The 20,075-nt window shown below is 33.8% G+C and overlaps 1 protein-coding gene across 1 annotated transcript in view; it reads right to left on the reverse strand.

Annotated features, from left to right (window-relative positions):
* nan (transient receptor potential cation channel subfamily V member nanchung) overlaps nt 1-20,075 on the reverse strand; it is a 123,307-nt gene that overhangs the window by 86,531 nt on the left and 16,701 nt on the right. The window contains exon 5 of the mRNA XM_072545991.1: nt 11,456-11,632. Coding sequence (XP_072402092.1) covers nt 11,456-11,632 — 177 coding nt within the window. The remainder of the gene's footprint in view (nt 1-11,455; nt 11,633-20,075) is intronic.

Raw genomic sequence — 20,075 nt, forward strand, 5'->3', positions numbered from 1 at the left:
AAGTCCACAATTGTAGAATGGCCTAGAGGGAACAAGACGTGATGAGGGTAAATTACCCATAAGATAGGTTTCTAATTTAGGAGCCACCCTACAAGAGGTAATACAATGGTGAACGATTTTGCGAACCATTTGACGTCATTTTAACCAACATTTTTCACGATTTCACGAATAGAAGGTAATAGTAATTGACGACCGCAATGATTTAAGGTAAGATGCTCATTTCGTACAAGAATAGTAGTAAAGTGGTGCTTAGAATCAAGGATCAAGGAATCAAGGAATGTTTTTATCGTAACAAAAATCAGAATTATGCAGTCTTCCACCAACGCGGAGTATGTTATCCTTATCGATAAACGGATTGAGGGTAAGTAGTTTACTTTTACAGTCAACGTTACCATGTCTCTTAAGGTGTGTCAAGTCGTCATAAAATGTTTCATTTTGTACTAGTCGTATTATATATTTTAAAGCATTATCTATTTCCCCACAAGAAAGGTTGACGAATTTCCTTCGTTTAGAAGAAAATTTACAATTATTTATAAAGCGTAATACATAAGCGATAATGCGCTGTATTTTTACAAATGAGGATATTTTAGTGATGATGTCCAATTTCATGTGAACTCTTGCGATCAGGGCTGATGCTGGTCGAAGCTCAGGGAGTTCAGAAGGTTCGAATGTTCTATTAGGCCAATGAGTTTCTGGTTTAGCTGGGCATGATGGGCCATGAAACCACATTTCATAAGTGATACAGGAGAAATTCCCCTTGATAGAAGATCTGCGGGATTCTCAAGTGTATTTACGTAACGCCATGTGTGAGATTAGGTCAAAGTTTGAATTTGGTAAACTCTATTTGCCACAAACGTCTTTAACAAACTCGGAGAAGTCTTTATCCATCCTAGAACAATAGTGAAATCGCACCAGTAAGAGATTTCTTCGAAATCTAATTGCATGTGGTGTTTTACCTTGTCTATCAACTCATCTAGCAAGTAAGCTCCACAAAGTTCTAGGCGCGGTACCGTGAGGATGTGTTTTAAAGGAGCTACTCTGGTTTTGGAGCAAAGTAGATGACAACGAAAATTTTCAAAGTTTTCAAATGAACGAATATAAATGCAAGCACCATATGAAGTGGTGGATGCATCTGAAAAACCGTGTAGTTGAATTGACTTATTAAGTTGAACCAGTTGAGTTTGATATGTAACCCATTTCGTAAAGATATCCATGGGAACGACTTCGTCTCGGGAAATTTTTAATTTCCACAAATCTTGGAGAATAATTTTAGCTGTTATAGTTACAACCGAAAGCAAACCTAGTGGATCAAATATTTTCGATATAGTGGAAAGAATAACTCTCTTTGTAACTTTACATTTGTGCTCTATAGGTTGAACATTGAAATGAAAAGTGTCAGATTTTGGACTCCACAATAAGCCCAAAGTTTTAACAATATCGTCAGCTCCAATTTCCAAGGAAACATTATTTTGATTGTCAAAGTTTAAAATAGGTGCGTTTGACTTACATTTTCTCAATTGGAAACCATGACGAGACAATAATTCGGAAGCAAGTGATTGAATGCGTTTGATATCTTCTATTGTATAACCACCTGTGTGAAGATTGTCGACATAAAAGTCCCGTAAAATTATAGAAGATATGTCAGGAAAATCGGTTGCATACATATGTGCCACTTCTTGAAGACATCTCGTGGCAAGAAAACTAGCAGAAGCAGTACCGTAAGTTACGGTGTCTAAAGTATAAGTTTCGAGAGAGTTTGTATGATCAGATCGCCATATGATCTTTTGTAAGGAGCGTTCTTCCTTCTTTATCAGTATTTGTCGATACATCTTTTCTATGTCAGCTGTTAGTACAAAACTATGTTTACGAAAATGTGAGATGATAGTGAAAAGATCATCTTGTAAATTAGGTCCAACCATAAGAATTTCGTTCAGGGAAACACCTGAATCTGTTGATGGATTCGACCGTTACTTGATGGAAATTCATTTTATGTAACAATAAAACACTGAAAACTTTGTTTTCAAAATTTCCACAAAATTTATTTTTAATTATTATCACTACAGCTGTTTCGGCTGATTGCCTTTCTCAAGTGATCTGTTTTTGGCATGGGTTTACACTTTATAGTCTCTAATGAAATAGGTTGAGGAGGGGAGAACTGTTTGTCTCAAGCTGGTCATTCAGAATTATATCTGTGTTTTTTAACTTGTTGATTTCCATAGATTCTAACAAAGATAGCTTAAGGCCTTTATTTTGAATGTGTAGAATTTTAAATTCGTCATTAAAAGAATGATTATGATCTAGAAGGTGAAGTGCGTATGTAGAATCTGTTTTTCTATTGTTGAAAGCCCTTTTATGTTCTGCTATTCGTTTATTAAAATTTCTACCTGTTTGACCAATGTAAGTTTTTGGGCAGTCGCCACATTTAAGTTTGTACACACCACTGTGTAAGTGTTTTTTATGTTGGCTCTTATTGTTTTTAATATATTTGCCTAGGTTGTTATTTGTTCTGAAGGCTGGTGTTATTCCTTTCTTTTTTATGTGTTTGGCTATTTTTGTTGATATTTTGCCTGTATATGTAATCGAGCAGAAGGTACTGGGTTTTTTCTCTGGTGGTGGAAATACTAAGTTCAGGGCTTTCTTGTGTAGTTTTTGATTTAACATTTTATTAATTGTTTGTTCGTTGTATCCATTGTTTACTGCTATTTGCTTAATGATATTTAATTCTGTCTCAAAATTGTATTTTGACATAGGAATTGCTGTTAATCTATGTAACATACTATGATAGGCTGCCAGTTTATGTTGTGTGGGATGGGATGATGAATTGTGAATAGTCGTGTCAATAGAAACAGAACAAAATCAATCCATAAATTTTTTAGATTTAAAAATTACCAGACTTAAAAACAAACATGACTTCTCCATATTTCATAAACCTACCCATACTGACACGACTATTCACAATTCATCATCCCATCCCACACAACATAAACTGGCAGCCTATCATAGTATGTTACATAGATTAACAGCAATTCCTATGTCAAAATACAATTTTGAGACAGAATTAAATATCATTAAGCAAATAGCAGTAAACAATGGATACAACGAACAAACAATTAATAAAATGTTAAATCAAAAACTACACAAGAAAGCCCTGAACTTAGTATTTCCACCACCAGAGAAAAAACCCAGTACCTTCTGCTCGATTACATATACAGGCAAAATATCAACAAAAATAGCCAAACACATAAAAAAGAAAGGAATAACACCAGCCTTCAGAACAAATAACAACCTAGGCAAATATATTAAAAACAATAAGAGCCAACATAAAAAACACTTACACAGTGGTGTGTACAAACTTAAATGTGGCGACTGCCCAAAAACTTACATTGGTCAAACAGGTAGAAATTTTAATAAACGAATAGCAGAACATAAAAGGGCTTTCAACAATAGAAAAACAGATTCTACATACGCACTTCACCTTCTAGATCATAATCATTCTTTTAATGACGAATTTAAAATTCTACACATTCAAAATAAAGGCCTTAAGCTATCTTTGTTAGAATCTATGGAAATCAACAAGTTAAAAAACACAGATATAATTCTGAATGACCAGCTTGAGACAAACAGTTCTCCCCTCCTCAACCTATTTCATTAGAGACTATAAAGTGTAAACCCATGCCAAAAACAGATCACTTGAGAAAGGCAATCAGCCGAAACAGCTGTAGTGATAATAATTAAAAATAAATTTTGTGGAAATTTTGAAAACAAAGTTTTCAGTGTTTTATTGTTACCTGAATCTGTATTGGCAGAACCGTCAAAAACAACACGAATTTTATTGCCTTTATAGACACAATGATGAGGAAGAAAGAACTCAGATCCTATAGTTTCAAAGGGTGAAACGGACATATGGTGTAAGGATAAATATTATAATATTTATCCCGGGATATAAGGATAAGGGCATCCCAAGATGTTGTGTCTAAGTCTAAGGACTCAAGAGAGCGTAAATGTCTGAAAACCATCAAGTAAAGTGAATTTTTTTGAAACATTTGGTAAGTTAAATAATTTTTTAATGTGATTATTAACAAGAAGAGATTTGTTTTCGAATCTGTCTTTTAGTAATTCCCATGCAGTTTCATATGTTGCCTCAGAAATGTCCAGGTTACGTATTGTTTCTGCGGCAATACCTTGTAAGGATAATCTTAGATAATGGAATTTCTGACTGTTCGAAAGTTCCGTGTTGGTATGTATGATAGAATTAAATGTATCCCTAAAGAACAACCAATTATCATAATCACCCTCAAAGGAGGTAAGTTGATAGCGGGTAACCTAATGTTAATAGACCTTTGTGAACTGTTTTCGGACGAAATTGTTAAATTTGAAGCTTGAGCAGCTTGATCGTGGGGTTTTGAAAGATTGGTGTCAATAAAGTCACGCACAGCGCTAGTGATATGGAAAAACGGCGTTTCGAAAGACGACCTTTCTATACCAAGGATAGTATCCGCGTTGGCAGTATAGTCCTCATCAGAGGCCTCAATAAGTGATTGAGCGTTGTCAAAATCATCAAAAAGTTTCTCAATTCTATCAAGTCTAAGTTGTTAATCTTTAAAGTTAATTTGTTCTAAAGGTTTGTTTTTGATAGAATTAAAATACGTACTAAAACGAGTTACAGAACCTTTGATTAAGGAGCGTTTAGTTTTTGCTGTAGCGATGTCAGCCATATTGACAATATAATTTTATATAATATATTCACAAAAATAAAAATGTATGTATGTATAGGTATGCAAAAAAAATTAAAAGCAAATTATGTAATGTTATGTGTAAAAAAGTTTTGCAAGTGAATAAAAAACGTTAAAGATAATATTTCAACTTTGTAATCATTTATAAATGAAAATGAATAAATTGAAATAAATTTAAGGACGCTACTATATTCGTGTATTAATGTATAAATGAAAATATTGAAATCCCTAAATGTGTTATAACAGTAAAATACGTGATTTTAAAAATAAATATTTTCCACTGAATTAAATCAAATACGAAATGTACCCTTTTACGACCGTAAAAGTGGATGAAAGGAAATTATTTATGCGCTAACCTTGACTTTGACGAAAGATTATACCTGCCTTCTTCCGATATTGTGTGAATGGGACGATGCAAATTCGTCGAAATGAATACCGCTTCCAACGGAATGTACAGCAAAATATATCTTGATAACTGGTTAATCCAGCTCGAACAAAGGACCAATTATGTAGGAGATGTAAGTTAAATATTGTTTGAATTTCACGTTGCGTAATAATACAAAAACAAATCACTTAAACTAAACTGTATTGAAGAAAAAAAGCACATGTAAAATATTTTGTAAACGATAAATTTAAAAATAACGTCCTTATCGTAACGTTGATGTGATGAGACTGTTTGGTTCGACTGTCTTCTCTCCGCAACTACCTGTAGCCCCTCTCGAGGGGTGTAAGATGAAGGTCGGGTTATATTTAACTGAAAGTATATTATACGGGGTTGCTCGAAAGTTTTAATAGGTAGTACGTTGTCATTGTTTTTAAGGTAGTTTCGAGTTTCTCCTCCGCTTCCTCAAAACTATTTCCTTGAGCACATATTGCAAGATCGTCAGCATAGAGGAAGTGCTTGGTTTCGGTCGGCGTAGGTTGGTCGTTTGTGTATATATTGAAGAGTATTGGTGCTAAGACACTTCTCTGTGGGAGGCCATTTTTTTGAACTCTCCACCTACTTACTTTACCCTCCAGCATAACGAAAAAACGTCTGTTTTACACTAAGGAATATACGACCTTACCCAGATGGTGGTCATTGAGGGTGTCGTATAATTTGCGGAGCAATGTTTTGTGCCTTACTATGTTACTGCTGTCAAATCTACGAAAGTAGGTCCTGTTGTTTTTCTTCAAAGCCCTCTTTAATATGTTCTGTTAGTGGGAGGACATAACCGGTGCAAGATTTGCCGGGTCTGAATCCTCCTTGTTGTGGGATGATCAACAGCGAAATAGGTCTGTAGCTACTGGGATTTTCTGGGTCCTATCCTGGTTTTAACAAGGCTATTACTTTAGAGTTCCTCCATGATTTTGAAATTTCGCAGGCTTTGCAGCACGTGTTATAAAGTTGCAAGATCCAGTTTTTTCCTCGTTGGCCTAGATACTTTATTTTTTTACTGCATATATCATTTACACCTGCAGTTTTCCCGTTTTTAACCTGTTTATACCGTCGTGGAGTTCTTTTAGTGCAAAAGGAGTTGCTACGTGGTTTGTTTCCGAATCAAATCTTCTTCTAGTCTTTGGTTCCTTATATAGGTTCGTAGTTCTTCCATTCATAAGGAGTTGAGCAGCGACTTGGTTTGCTGTAATCTTGCAAGGTGGTTTATGTTCTTTTGGATAACCGCTAAGTTCTTTTACAAGGTTCCATGCTATTTTGCTACTGTATGTCATGTCCATTTTTCCAGGGTCTCAATCTACTTTTCCTGTCTGGCTTGACTTAGCTGTTGGAGTAGTACTGCTCCGCAGTCACCGTTTCTTGGCTAAAAGGATCAGTGAAATAGAGGGTTTCGTATGTTCTCATTAGCTCTTTGGACTCGTTGGACATCCCGGGAACATAGCATATCTGCATACCTTTGCCAGTTTGCCTTTTTGAAGTTAAATCTCCTTCTGAATGGAATAGCTTGTGGTCTGACAATTGGAAAGATATTTATACCAATTGGTCTATGCTGAGTTTTTGGTATGGGGCCATATACTACTTTTGTACATCGGTTTTCGAGGTTTTTACTGGAAAAACAGATATCCGGGTTATATCCTCTTTTCCAAACTTTGCTCTTAAAAAGATGGTGGAAGTTTAGGATCATGGATTAACGTGAGGCCACTCGTTTCTACTGCGTCTCCATTTGCGTCCGAATCTGCATAGCCCCAGAGTAAACTGTGACTGTTAAAGTGTCCCAGTACCAGCTGATTGGGTTGTGATTGGAAGTTAGTTGGGGGTGAAAATATAAAAGGCTGGTTTGGAAGCTTGTATACCGAGGGTATTGTGCATTTTCCGATCTCGGTGGTTATTATCTCTATACCGTGTACATTTGTTGTTCCCACAGATGAGACTATGGTTTGAGTTCTCACAAATACCGCGCTCCCATGCTTATTGTGTGGTATCTCCGCAATTAGTTTCATACCGGAGACTTTCGATCTCGCTGCAGTTAGGTCTCTGTAGGTTTCCTGGATGCACAATACCTCACATTTCGTGTTCTTGCAGAATTCTGATAAGATGTCTTGTTTGGCTGTAGTGATGGCCTCGATATTTATGCTCGCTACTGTCAGTGTTGGCTCTGAGAAGAACCGTTGTGGCTTGATGTTTGCCGTCTGATTTGGCTTGGTCTGGTGTTAAAAGGATTAGACGTCTACTAGTAGACGTTTCCAGGGTGCGCCGTCAATAGTGTTTACTTTGTATTTGATGTGACACTCTTAATCTCGTGGAGGCTTCTTCCTTGTCCCCCTAAAATCTGATTAATACTTCAGACTACAGACCAATTCTTAATAATCCAACAACCTATCTGGAAAAAACAACAAAAACCATTATCAATAAAACCTCTTTTCCAGTTGACATAAAACGATCTCTAATTCCTGGTAAAAAGTCTTCCAGACCACCTCGAATATATGGCATACCCAAAATTCACAAACCAGATATTCTTCTACATACCATTGTCAGTTCATACAACTACCATACACAACCGTTGACCAAGTACTTGACCAAAACTCTACAACCTCTCGCCAAGAATGCTTCATCCTTCGTCAAAAATTCTTTTCATTTCATTTCTTAAGTCATCACTAACTTCTTAAGTCCTTCACTGTAGTAAGTTTCGATATCGTTTCACTCTTTATAAACATTCCTATAGACGAAACTCTAAACATTCTGAAAACTAAATAGAGTATTCAGCAAGATCATATCTTCCAAAACAATTCTATAGACAAATAAATGGTGCCCCAATGGGCTCCCCACTAGCTCCAGTAATTGCCAATATCTTTATAGAAGACTTCGATACCCGAGCACTATCCACATCAATGCTCAAACACACATGCTGGCTACGATATGTTGACGATACATGGCAGGGATGCTTTGTTATATTTTCAAACCCATCTAAATGGCATTTATCCTAGTATCCAGTTTTGCATGCCAACTCTCACCATCCACCTTCACAAATTAATTGAGTCATTAATACCCTTGTCTTCAGCTCAATACGCCTTTCCGATGATGCAAGTAGACATTTCCGACAGTAGGATTATGATTCGAGGATGAAGGGGACGATATTTTCTGTATGAGAGGTCTCCATGTAGAAGGTAACCATATGGCGTCATCTCTTTTATTAAGACAATTTGGCCTTTTTTCTATTTCTATGGCTTCTCGCCTGTCTACAACACCTATTTCATCATCCAAAATCAATTCTACAGACAAATAAATGGTGCCCCAATGGACTCCCCTCTATCTCCAGTAATTGCCAATATCTTTATGGAAGACTTCGAGACCCGAGCACTATCCACATCAATGCTCAGACCCACATGTTGGCTACGATAGGTTGACGATACACTCGTCATTTGACCCCATGGCAGGGATGCTTTGGTGTCTTTTTAAACCCATCTGAATGGTATACATCCTAGTATCCAGTTCACGATGGAGATGGAAACTGATCCATCCCTACCGTTTCTCGACGTTATCATAAAGAAAAACCAATCCCAAGGTTTTAATTACTCTGTTTATCAAAAACCTACACATACCAATCGTTACTTGTATGCCAACTCTCACCATCCACCTTCACAAATTAATTCAGCCATTAATACCCTTGTCTCCAGATCAATACGCCTTTCCGATGATACAAGTAGACCCGCTGAGCTCTCTTTTCTTAACCAGAGTTCGCAAGATTTTGTATCGGAACGGAATGAACAAATGCTTTTATATATCCTCAAATACAATAATCACAAGGATTCAAATCTGGCGACCTTGCTGGCGAAGCAACTGAACTGCCTCTTCCAATCCATTGGTCTTCGTAGGTATTATCAAGAAAGTCTTGTGTAGTCATGTACATTCTTGCTAAAGTTGGCTGGACAGCCGTCATGTAGAAACCATAAGTTTTGCCGAATGTTTAAAGGCCCGTCATTTAACAAATCAGGTAAAACAGTTTGCAGAAAATGTAAATAATCAGCAAAATGTTTAAAGGGCAGGTAATTCCACGGGTCCAAGTAGATAATCGTCAACAACTCCTATCCAGACGTTTATGCTAAATCTATGCTGATTCTTAAATTCTTCAACAACGTAATCATGACGAAAAAACGAAAAATTTTCAAATCGATTTTTCTCGAAAACGGTGTATCCTACCGACTTAAAATAACAGTACCTTATAATACTAGAATATCTGAAAACCTAATAATATAGTATCACGAATGCTTAAAAGTTAAAAACAAAAAAGTTATGAGTTAAAATAACCGTTGGCCTACCCAAAACGGACGCATATGAACGGTACTAGAAATTTGCAAATAATGGAATAGATTCAACTTTGAAGGATAAATAATCGTACCAGTATTCGTTTTTCTAAATAGAAGCGTTTTTTTTTCTTAAAAAAAAACTAATTACAAGCGGCTATCTTCGTTTGTCAGGAGAGTTTCTGGACACCCTGTATAGAAAAGGTTAATATTGTGGCATTTTTATATTCTTTTGTATGTATTGAAATCACCCCGTATGTATTAAAACACCGAAAAAGTATTATCAATCCTTTTGCATTGCTGGAGTTGATAATAAACACATTTTAAAGTTTGTTTATATATCACAGATGTGTATTTCCTTGGTATTTTCTTTGATCGTTAAGCCGCCTAATATTGTTCGTTAAATAAATATTCCCGTTTATATGTTTTGTTTATACCAAGTTGGGCGAATTAATTTTAAAGATAATTACATCACTTTTTATGAAACAGCTGTCAAGAGCAGTTGGTTTCGTTGTAGAGTCCGAATTTAGCTTCAAATTCGTATTGGATTTTATTCCCATTAACAATTGTAAGTTTTGTAGTAGCTCCAACTTCTAGAATTTGTAAACTGATAGAACATAGTAAGTGTCTTTCTCTGTTATTTTGTATTTATTTTTGTAACTATTAATATAGTATTTTTGTTCTATTTACTTTTGTAACGGTTTGTGGTGAGACAGCAATAAATATTAAATTTTTTCCCTAAACCAATTTGTTTATTTCTTTCGTTAAAAAAAGTTTCTAACCCCTTTTTGTGTTTTTCGGAAGGAAGATCCTTTTCTTTCATCCGGCAGGAAAATTCCTCAAAGCAGCGTCCATTTTAAATAGCTTGAGAACCTTCTTGTATTGTGTTTGTCCAGGAGATTCATGTAAGTATCCCTTTTGTTTAATTTTCGTAGTTGCCCCAATCCAACCTCCTTGCCATTCACTTATCCACGACCCAACTCTCAAATAAGCCCTGAGTAGCCGTTCGCCAAAGTTTCGGTTTATTTTGCTTGTCCTATCTCTAGCCCCATAATTTCTGTCCCCAATTTTCAACCCCCTATAATAATACCCTATTTGGTAGGCAAAATAATCGTTACAATGTGATAATAAAAGTAAAATGTAATGGCATGTCTTGCAAAACAGGACAACAAAAAACAAATCAGGTATATCTATGGAAGGCAACAGTATATACGTATTTCTGACTATTGGTCGTCTTCAGTACGGTGCATCCAAGTTAATGTTAACTTGGGAAAGGATCACTACAGGAGCAATGCGAACCAATTTGTAGCATTCGAGTTAGAAGACCCTGATTGCTTCCAGGGCAACAACTAACAATAACTGCGGAGGAAGCTACAGCTACCTGAGGAAAGGAATACAAAACGTAAAACGTTTAAAACAAATAGAAAAGCTCAATGCGAGTCAATAATAAATGTAAAATGTAATTAGTAAAATGTAATTTTTTATAATTTTACACCATTGTTTTTACTTCTTTCGCAGCTAATCGTACAGGTAATGCCAAAATATTTATATTTATATTTTGGCTGTCGTTCCTATCTCAGCCGTGTATAGAGTGTCAGACCCTTAGGGATATTTAAAATCAGAAGATGGCAACAGTTCGCCAGAAGCGCAACAGAATGGCGACGAATCTTAGTCACCTAATAAGAAAAAAATATCGCAGGGGAGTAAAAAAGATTATACAATAGTCACCACAGGCTAACAATGATAACAAGGAAACTGAATTGTAACGCATAATATGGATAACCTGTGAAACGTTTAGAAGCTGCTTTGTATGTAGTATTCTCTGGACATTTGATTGTTAAGTCCGGATCTTCATATTCTTTTTCTTTTGTGGTTTTATACTAATGTAAAATATGTTGACACTAAATATTCTTCTAAAAAGATTTTCCAGAATTTCTTTTACAATATTGAAAATTTGTTTTTAAAAAAATAGTTGGAATATTTACCATAATATTCATCAGACATATAAATATCGTTTATCATTCTGGGATAGAAACGCAATAACCTTTTTGCTAAATCTGCGTGTAAGGACGTAGCGTTTAGTAGACAAAGATGCATCAGTGTCTCCCCAACAGCACCTCTATCCCTTATTCGCCAACAAAGATGTCGGTATAGATGTGGATCTGAAATATGTAATCAGACAATATAAATAAAATAAGATATGTTCACTGTGAAAAGAGTACTTTTTATTTAAAAGACTAAGTATATAATTACTAAAATTTAGCTGAGCTTTAAAATATAGTAAAAAGCAACTGGGGATTTTTGCTAATCAACAATGTTGCTAGATACGATTTCCAACAAAATAACTCAGAAAACGTAGGAAAGAGTGATGCATTAGTTGTCGTTCTTATCTCAATTGCTTTAGAAACTGGGAGATATTTCACTCTTTGAGAATGGTTAAACTAATTTAAGTACTCTGTGTACTAATCTGTAAATCCGTTACGTCTCTTTGTAAAATCAATTACGAAAAATATTGACTGTATGTTTACTGAAGTGGTTTTCAAAAGTTCGATTATGAAAAATAGCGGATATGAACTGAAGGATTTTGTAAGCTGTAAATGTTTTCAATCGTTTCTTCTGAATGTTCAGTAGAATCCTGTGTCTACTTGAATTCATTTTTGTAAAACTCTAAAAGTATTTTTGCATAGTAGACCAATCAAGTAAAAAATAAACCTTTATCATCACAACTTTGGGTTTGACCGTTGAAATGCGTAGTAAGGGTTATTACAAAAAACTCTCATCTGGGGATTCATCAATTTTTTAATGGAAATATTTTTAAATAGACAATCAAAACGTCGAACTCATTATTTTGCTTAAAACTAGTCTATTTAGAGATTTAACGTGAATAGACAACTTTTTTCGAAAAAAATATACACAAACTTAGATATGCTAAATTAAAATCGGATAATAAACTAAAAAGTTATTGCGAAATCAACAACAAAATTCCTGTTTTTGAATATTGTTAATACCTTTTTTAATATTTATTGAAATTTATTTAAATGTACCTGAGGATAAAGGTCTCATCGTATTTGAATTGTGTAGAAAAGATGGGCCAGATCGGTTGAATAGTTTTTGCGAAATTTAATTTGTTTATAAGATTTTTTTAATGAGCTAATTTCTAAGGCTGCTCCAGATAATTTGACTGAATAAATCTCAATAATCCGGGGCTTATTTTCTTCTTTAAGACGTATACTAATAACGTTAAAAATACAACTTTTTAACTTTTAAAACCAAAAAAATATTCTAGGACCCTTAGGAGTCAAGATAGCCACTTTTAAAAATAATCGCTGTTACGTTAATTAGCAACATTAAGGGTTCAATTAACCAATCTTTTATAAGAAAAGTCAATGTCAAAGTTGAGCAAATGAAATTATTGATAATTGTTTAAACAGGAGAGTTGTAAACAAAGAGTACTTTGCGTTCAGACTAGAGTAAAAATAGTGTGGGTAACTGACAGAAATGCCAGCCGCTCTCTTCCAACACAGTTTCAAAATTAAGCATTCGGAAAAAACGACATATCTTGGGATATACTGGACCAAATCTGCTATTTCTTTTTTTATATACTAGAGTGCAACGTTAAACTAATAACATTTATCGTATTTTCATGGCAAAATTATCCAAAATAAAGCAACTATTAACTACGGGATGTACAAATCTTTTCTTAAGTCGCTTTTTTATTGTTATTTTTTTATTTATTTATATAAAATATAATTATATTAAATAAATGTTATTTATACAATTTTTCCATACACTCTGATTAAATTTGAACAAATCAGTTTTTTAATATTATAAAAAATATTTTTAGAACAAAAAATCGTATATATATATATATATATATATATATATATATATATATATATATATATATATATATATATTGATTTGTAGTATCAGCAATCGGTCAGGAAATAAAACTCTATTTGTTCAGTCTCAATATTTCGTAACGATTTTGTGACTTGTTCAGGAGAAAACTGTAAATTTATTAGAATAATTAATTATTATATGTAAACAAAGTGAATATTTTAATACTTAAACTATAAGAATTTATGCTAAAAAATTTAAAATTTTATTCTTATAGTTGTCGAGCGGATAGCCAAGCGGGCAGGGCGGCTTTCTTCTCCTTCGCTTCACTGCGAGAGATGTCAGTTCAATCCCCAGCTCGGTGTACAGAAAACAAAAAAGGCTAACGCAGCAGTTTAAAATTCTAAATGAATCTGCGGCTTAGTCTAGAATATGCTGGTATCTGATCGGCCTATGGTGGAGCAGTACGGCAAGAGATAAGGGCTTGCGGCTTGGTGATACTCCTCCATAGATCCCTACCGGAAGGGCGTGTGCCGCCTAAATACCGGGTATATATATATAGTTGTAAGTATTAAAATATTCACTTTGTTATAATAATTAATTATTCTAATAAATTTACAGTTTTCTCCTGAAGAAGTCACAAAATCGTGACGAAATATTGAGACTGAACAAATAGAGTTTTATTTCCTGACCGATTGCTGATACTATAAATCAATATTTAAATCAGTACGGTCGAAAAATAATTTGAAATATATATATATATATATATATATATATATATATATATATATATATATATATATATATATATATATATTATAAATATATACATATATATATATATATATATATATATATATATATTATAAATATATATATATATATATATATATATATATATATATATATATATATATATATTGTTACGAACATGAATTCGGCGTAGCCCATATAACGGTTGCATGCCGGGACGAGAATGATCTGTCCTTCTAGATGCGATGGGAACTGTCGACCGCTGGAGAGTTCGACCCGACAAGCGATGAGACGAATTAGAGGTGGACTACTCCAGTGCAACCTTCTATGAGTTAAGTTTAGTTGCTAAGATATTTTCGTGCTGTAAACTTATAAATAAATATATTTATATAAATTCGAACCGCTCGTTTTATTTAAAAACGCTACAGTTGGTGTCTGTGCAATAGGAGCTGTTCTCTCCCAAATCCGAGATGGGCAGGAAAAAGTCATCGCTTACTTTAGCAAAGTCTTGTCGAAACCAGAAAGAAACTATTGAGTTGCCAGGAGAGCACTTCTCTTGCGAGCTTGCGAGCACTTCCATAAATACTTTTATGGCAGAAAGTTTCTTCTTCGCACGGATCACGCTGCTCTAAAATGGCTCCTACAATTCCGTAATCCAGAGGGCCAGATGGCAAGATGGTTAGAACGATTACAAGAATATGATTACGAGATTGAACACAGGGCTGAAAGAGTTCACTTAAATGCTGATGCTCTTTCGACACGACCGTGCAGTGCAAATTGTAATCACTGTCTTAAATTAGAAGAACGACTTTGCCCCGTGAGACGAACCACCGTCATTAATGATCAATGGCAGCCTTAACAGCTACAAGACGCTCAAGCAGATGATCCATGTATAAAAAGAGTATTGGATTGGATGCGTCGAAGTGAAAGACCTTCTTGGCAAGACATTAGTGCATGTAGTCCCGAAGTTAAGTGTGAAAGATGATCTTCTGTATAGAATCTTTGAGAACGATGATGGTACGGAAACTAATGCTTTGGTTTGGATAATTTTGCAATGAAAATACGTTAAATGTTACTATTTTAGCACTGTAAATACAATATTTTGAGAACGATTTCCGAAGTGGAAATTGAAACGTCAATAAACGTACATACTTTAACCTTTAATTGTGGCTTATTCCCATTTAAATAGTAATTACTTTAAAATGCCACAAGAAAATAGCTTCAGAACAATTATTATTTATGTGATATGTTTTGTATTATTTATTAAATGTTCATAATTATTTTAGTCTTTTGTATTTCAAAATAATAATGGTATTATAACAATATTACGTGTTTGGTTTATACGCTGGTATATGTGAGTTCGAATCCCAGTATGAATTTCCTTTTTAATTTTTGAAATATTTAAAAACCCCACCTTCTCTATCTATAGCCCAAAATCTATTCATGTGTTGAATATAGGCCTCTCCCATTTGTCTCTATTTGTCTCTGTCTTCTGTTTGTCTTTTCCACATTGGACCTGCGCTTTGCTCAAAGTCATCTTTCCATCTCATTTGCGGTCGACCTCTTGACCTTTTTGCAGTAGATGGTCTCCAGCGGCCAATTTCTTTATTCCATCTTCCATCCTGATATCTTTCGTTATGATCTCTCAACGATATTCCCAACATTTGTCTTTCCATAGCTCTTTGAGTTTTCTTTATTCTATCTAAGTTGCTCTTGGTACACGTCTACGTCTGGGCACCATATGTCAGAACAGGTAGGACGCATGCATTAAATACCTTCGTTCTTAATTTTAAAGGTATTTTTTGGTTTTTGATAGTATATGAGAGTTTTCCGAATGCAGCCCACCCCATTCTTATTCTTCTGGTTATTTCTTTAGTCTGGTTACTTTTGTCTACTCTGATATCTTGTCCTAAGTAAATATATTCTTGGACGTGTTCTATGTTTGTTCCACCTATGGTAATTACTGATCTGTCTTCTGTATTAGTCATTATTTTAGTTTTCTTTAGATTCATTTTTAGTCCTTTCTCAAGAGATGTTTTTTCTAGGTCTGAAATCATTATTCGTAGTTGTTCCATAGTTGTTGCTATCAGGAGTACATCATCGGCCAATCTTAGATGCTTTAAATATTTCCCGTTTATACAAATCCCTTCATTGTCGCAGTCTGTAGATTTAAAAATGTCTTCCAACGCCAGAGTAAATAGTTTGAGTGAGATTGTATCCCCTTGTCTGACACCTCTACAAATTCTAATTAATGGATTTTGCAAATCTCTGTCTAGCTGAATTCTCATAGTGGCGTTTTGATATATATTGTGGATTAACATTCTGTACCGTGAATCTATTCGGCAATTAACTAGCGCTTCTTCTACTGCCCATAGTTCTATGCTGTCAAACGCTTTTTCATAGTCAACAAACGCTAGGTATATTGGAAGGTTGTATTCATTGGTCTTTTCTATCAATATTTTAAGGGCGTGAAGGTGGTCGGTTGTGCTGTACCCCTTTCTAAATCCTGTTTGTTCAACTGGTTGGTATGCATCAAATTTTTGTTTAGTCTAGTTGTGATCACCTTAGTGAAAGTTTTATAGATTTGTGACAAGAGAGATATTGGTCTATAGTTAGCTAATTTTGATCTATTTCCTTTCTTATATATCAGAATTGTATTTGCCTTGTTCCACTCTTGCGGTATTTGTCCTTCAAACAAACATTTATTGAAAAGTATTTTTAGGTAGTCTTTTATCTTTTCCAATCCTTCTTTTAACATTTCAATTAGAATTTCATCGTCTCCCGGAGCCTTATTTCTTTTCATATCTCTAATTGCTTTTTTCATTTCTTCTCCGGTTATGGGGGGTAATATTTCAGAGTTTACATTCATTATTTTCTTTTTCAGGTTTTGTTGCGTTGTATCAGGTGGACTGTTTTTAGAGTCTTTTAGCTCTTCAGCTGTTCTTAATTTGTTTTGGTATTGTTCTTTATTTTCCTTTAATTTTTCTGGGTGGACTTTCTTCTTAGAGTGTAAATATTGTCTTCGATCTTTTTTGTGTTTAATACTTATTTTAGCCCGTATCATTCTGTGATTACTACCAGTAGAGATTGAGTTTATTACTGTGACGTCTTCAAAAATGTTCTTTTTATTTGTTAGTATGTAGTCAATTTCATTTTTAGTGTTCCCATCTGGCGACATCCACATCCAGTTCCTACCAACTACCCATAATGGAATTACATTTCCTTAATTCCGGGTGTTACAAATATACCGCTGATACTCGGTCGTCAGAGCCTCGTTTGTGATAACAGGGTTCATCAACGTGAAGGTGAGGTTGACATTTGAGTAGGAGAGGCTGTTTGAGACGCATCACTACCCCAATAAACCCCAAAAAAAAACCCCACGTTAGTCTTATTAAATATAATGTAATATACTTTGTTGGTTTTTTATTTTTATCTTCCACAAACGTTTTTGAAGTTATACTTCAATACGCGCGTTCGACGTTGGAAATTTGTGTGTATTCGTATATTGAGTGAATCGGCAAAATCATTACATATGTAAGATATAGCTAAGAGAGAGACAGAAGATATATTTTCTCTCTCTCTGTCTCTCTCGAGAATAAAAATGTTCCTTTTGTAAACATATTTAATATTTATTAATATTATTATTTTTTATTAATATTATTATCATGGTAAATTAAAAATATGTGTAAGTTATGTATATTGTCATTTTTAAATACTTATGAATGTTGCATTTTAATTTGTATTGTGTTATAATATTGAATTATGTGGCAGTGTATTATATTGTATTTTTATATTAATAACAAAATTAACAATGAATTTTACTGCAGAGTATGTGTAAAAAAATTTTTTTGCATTCAACTTTCATACACATATGAAAATAAAAATATATATTTTCATTAAAATATTGATTCAATCCTTCATTTACTTACTATACTCCCATTACAGGTCAAATGTTTATATACAGCAAACGATGCACCATATACCTGTATACCTAATTCTTTTTCTCTTTCTGCTCTCTCTTACCTATAGCATTACATAATGTAATGATTGTGCAGATTGACTCCCATATAAATTTGTAAAGACGAACGCGTGTATAGAAGTATAACTTCTACCGGCAGTCCCACTGGACTGCCACACCCGTTTTATTTTATTAAACGACACACACGAAATAATACTTCTCAATACGTAAACAAACTTCAGTTTTTATAGGTTGACAGATAAACTATTTAGAACATGGCGGATTCTCACACAAATTTGGATTGCGAAAAAGCCCTTCATTTCGCTTCTTGTTGGGTGGTGTATTCTGTGATTTAACCGTAAGTAACTATAATACCATAAAAATTATTTGTGACGTTTAAAAAAAATGTTCTATTCGGAGTAAAAATGACTTTTATGCCTCGGCTTAATTTCGGATTTGCTACGATCATCCGTCAAACGTGTAGCCTTGCCACAAAAAGTACATATTATTTTTACTCCTAATAAAACAATATACTATTTATGTTTTCAAAGGATTTTAGGTATAAACAGAGCACAGATAAAAAAACACCGAGAATAGTGTAAGGCTGAGAATAGTCAATATCGTACAAATTGTTGAGCAGGTATACTTTTTCCATCGTCAATTTGCCAAGCGTCGGCTTTTGAGATTCTTTGATGTCAATGCCGACCATTGGCGTGGAAATTAAGAAAAGGGATCAGTTATCAAACGCATATTTCAAGAAAAATCATATAATTTTTATTAATTTTTACATAATTATATTCAGGAAAATTTCTCAATTTTTGGGCAGAAATTGTTTAAACATTTTTTTAAACAAATTCAAAATATCACCTTTTGTGCTCCAAAAAATATTTTTTAGGTTTTTGGGTGCCTCTAAATGAGATCTATGTCATTTTTCTCAAAAGTTATTAGTTTTGGAAATATAGGCGATTTAAAATCCGAAAAATGCGATACCTAATATGCATTTTTGAGGCTTGAAAAATATGTAAATGAGTATTTTTGAGATTCAAGAGTATCTAAACTAAAGTATCAACATTGATTTTGGTGAGAAACCGGAGCAATATTTTCCGTAGCAGAAAAAGGTGATCTTTTGAATTTGAATTGTTTCCGGCAAAAATGTCCGGCACCCTTCAACCTTCGATTTGTTTAAACGGGGCATTTTTGAATAGGACTCTTCAAAGGACAGAATCAGTTTTTTTTTTCAAATGGGAGCGGGCTCACAACATCGAATAAATAACAAATTAATTCTTTCAAATTAAAGCTTGTTAATTTTAGTGATTTATAAGAATATTGGACTTATTATTTAGTTTTTACATAAACCATAATATTTTTTTACAATTATCTGTAAATAATGGCTCATTCTGTCAGAAAATTTTAAAAGATTGTCTATCCAGCAATTAAGATAGTCAACTGAAATTTAATATTTAAACACGGCCCACTGTTAATGCACAAACAGGGTGAATCTTCAATATTTTGCTTCGAGTTAGAGATATCTGAAAAAGTTATTTGGAAAAGATGTTCCAAATATTATTATAACCCCACATAACAAAGTTTTATGTCAAAATTCGCACTTTTACTTTTTTCAATAATTGAAGAGCTTATTTCCAAAGTGTCTTAAATCCAAAATTTCGATTTTTTAAATTTTCTTTTTTTAAACTTTATAGATTTCTTCAAGTCTAGAATAAAGTTATATGTACCAAAACAACTTCTTATTTACCATTTAAAAGTGCATATGAAAATTGTAAAATTGTATAATTTGTATTTTAAATTTGTATGAAAATCTGTAATTTCATGGATTTCATTATATGGATGTAAGACACTTTGGAAATAAGCTCTTCAATTGTAGTCAGGATTCTAAAACGGACAGTTGGCTGTCCCGAGATGCATCTTTAGACAGCCAATTGTAGATTTAGGATCGAGATTACAAATAATACTGAAAAACTAAAATTGCGAATTTTGTCATGAAATTTGGTATGTGCGGTTACAATAAGTGGAACAACTTTTCCAAATAAGTTTTT

The sequence above is a fragment of the Diabrotica undecimpunctata genome, chromosome 1 (assembly GCF_040954645.1).
Source record: "Diabrotica undecimpunctata isolate CICGRU chromosome 1, icDiaUnde3, whole genome shotgun sequence".
NCBI classification, from domain to species: domain Eukaryota; kingdom Metazoa; phylum Arthropoda; class Insecta; order Coleoptera; family Chrysomelidae; genus Diabrotica; species Diabrotica undecimpunctata.